Source organism: Galeopterus variegatus, unplaced genomic scaffold (assembly GCF_000696425.1).
Source record: "Galeopterus variegatus unplaced genomic scaffold, G_variegatus-3.0.2 Scaffold770, whole genome shotgun sequence".
Classification (NCBI taxonomy): Eukaryota; Metazoa; Chordata; class Mammalia; order Dermoptera; family Cynocephalidae; genus Galeopterus; species Galeopterus variegatus.
In genome coordinates this window covers 108757-110592 of record NW_007726881.1, presented here as the reverse complement: position 1 = coordinate 110592, position 1836 = coordinate 108757, and the positions used below count along the sequence as shown (strand labels likewise).

Sequence of the window (1836 nt, the reverse complement as noted above, 5' to 3'; positions counted from 1 at the left end):
AACCCGCGGCGGGAGCGCGGCTGCGCTCCCAGCGCCGCACTCTCCCGAGTGCGCCACGGGCTCGGCCCTTGCCCAAAGTTTTATATTTGGAAACCTTTCATAAGGCAGATAGTTGGGCCAGGTAACCATTAAAAACCCTCCAAGTCAAAACTTCTGTTTCTGTGAGATACTGTACTAAATTTTTCTAATTGCCTGGAATAGCTGAGTGGAATTGGTAAGAAATACCTTCAAAGAACACTATTCAGCACAGAAAGCATGCTGAGAAAACAACTTCTCATAGTAGTAGATAAAAGCAGTGTTTTACTGGAAACCCCAACCTAATCTGTATAAGAGAACACTGAATTCTGCACAAAAGAAAAACAGGTAAAATAAAAGAAAAATTTATGCCCTGTGGCTGTACATATTCTCTTGGGAGGTGATTATGGATTAGGCCATTTTATCACATACACCTAGACAAATTATGTATTGTGTTTCTTTTTTGGTCAATCCTGGCTGAGTTCCAAAATGAATCATCTTATTCTGAATACCTAAATCCCAGGGCATAGATTTGCATTTCTTCTCCAGCTTCTCTATCAGCTCTAAAAGAATTACTCAGTGATGCTTTGTTGTCAACAATTGAGAGATTAACTCCCAAGGGGAAGACATTCTCAGAATAAGCAACTAAGGTTTTCTTAGTCAAGAGGTGGCCAGAACCAAGACTTTGAGATGCTAATTATTGGAGTAATACTGAGAGAATCCTTTGCCCTCACAGGGTGGAGACTGTGGGGAAGGAGTGCAGGTTCGCAGCCTTTCCTGCGTGGTCCACAATGGTTCCATCTCTCACACAGCTATCCATGCAGAGGATGCACTGTGTGGAGAAATGCCCTTTCAAGACAGCATCCTGAAGCAGCCGTGTTCTGTGCCCTGCCCAGGTACACAATTCTAACGATTAGGAGTGCTTTCCATGGTGATCTTTTTACTTATTTATTTTTTCTATTTATTTGTTTGTTTCTGGAGAAGCTCTATTTCCCTAAAATTGAAGTTTTTAATTAACTTTAATTCATTTTTAATTGTGATTATCACTTTGGAATATACCTACTGCTTTGACGGAGGCAAAGTAGACAGAAGAAAAGAAAGGCACTGGATTTGGAGATTTAAGAGCTAAGTTAGGATCTTGTATCTATTATTTCACTGGTGCTTTACCTGGGACACATAATCTAGCCACTTTGAGCAATGGTTTTTTAAAGTGGAAAATGTGGTGATAATTCCTGACTCCACAGCACTTAGCACATTGGCCAGCACTCAATCAGTGTTGACTAAATCCATGAAAGGATGAATCCTAGGTGATGGCATGATGGGAACCAGTAAGGCTACAGGTTTGTGAAAGCGCTCTATAAACAGTCAACTTCTGTGTAAATATGAAGGTCATTATTATTACTGGCAGACCAGGCTCGGTTTGCCCTTTTGCACTGAACAAATGACTCAAAAGTCCAAAAGTTGGTGCAAGGACTAGAAGGTTTATTCAGATAACTGGCATCTGGGTGATTACCAGGCTAAGATCATCCAGCCTTCTAATGCCTGTTCTGGGGCTTATAAAGGGGAACAGGGGAGAAGATGAGGTAAGGGTATTTGTCCTTCAGAAAAAGGGAGAGGCTGGGAACAGCAGAGGGTCTGTGTCAGATGTCAGAGTCCCATAATGGACTGGTTGCTTTGGGGTCATGCAGTCTGCAGCTGGTGGACTGGTTGGCTTCAAGCCCTTGATGTTATCTAGGGGTTGGAGTCCTTATCTCCTAAGAAGAGCTCAAAGACAATAACCTCAGTCAAACAGCATTAGAATGTAAAGATACCTGACTAGGA

At 42.1% G+C, this 1836-nt stretch overlaps 1 protein-coding gene across 1 annotated transcript in view; it reads left to right on the top strand.

The window, feature by feature from the left end:
- Positions 1–1836, top strand: part of LOC103590118 (thrombospondin type-1 domain-containing protein 7B-like) — a 419640-nt gene that overhangs the window by 388506 nt on the left and 29298 nt on the right. Inside the window, exon 18 of the mRNA XM_008572266.1 lies at positions 752–911. Coding sequence (XP_008570488.1) covers positions 752–911 — 160 coding nt within the window. The remainder of the gene's footprint in view (positions 1–751; positions 912–1836) is intronic.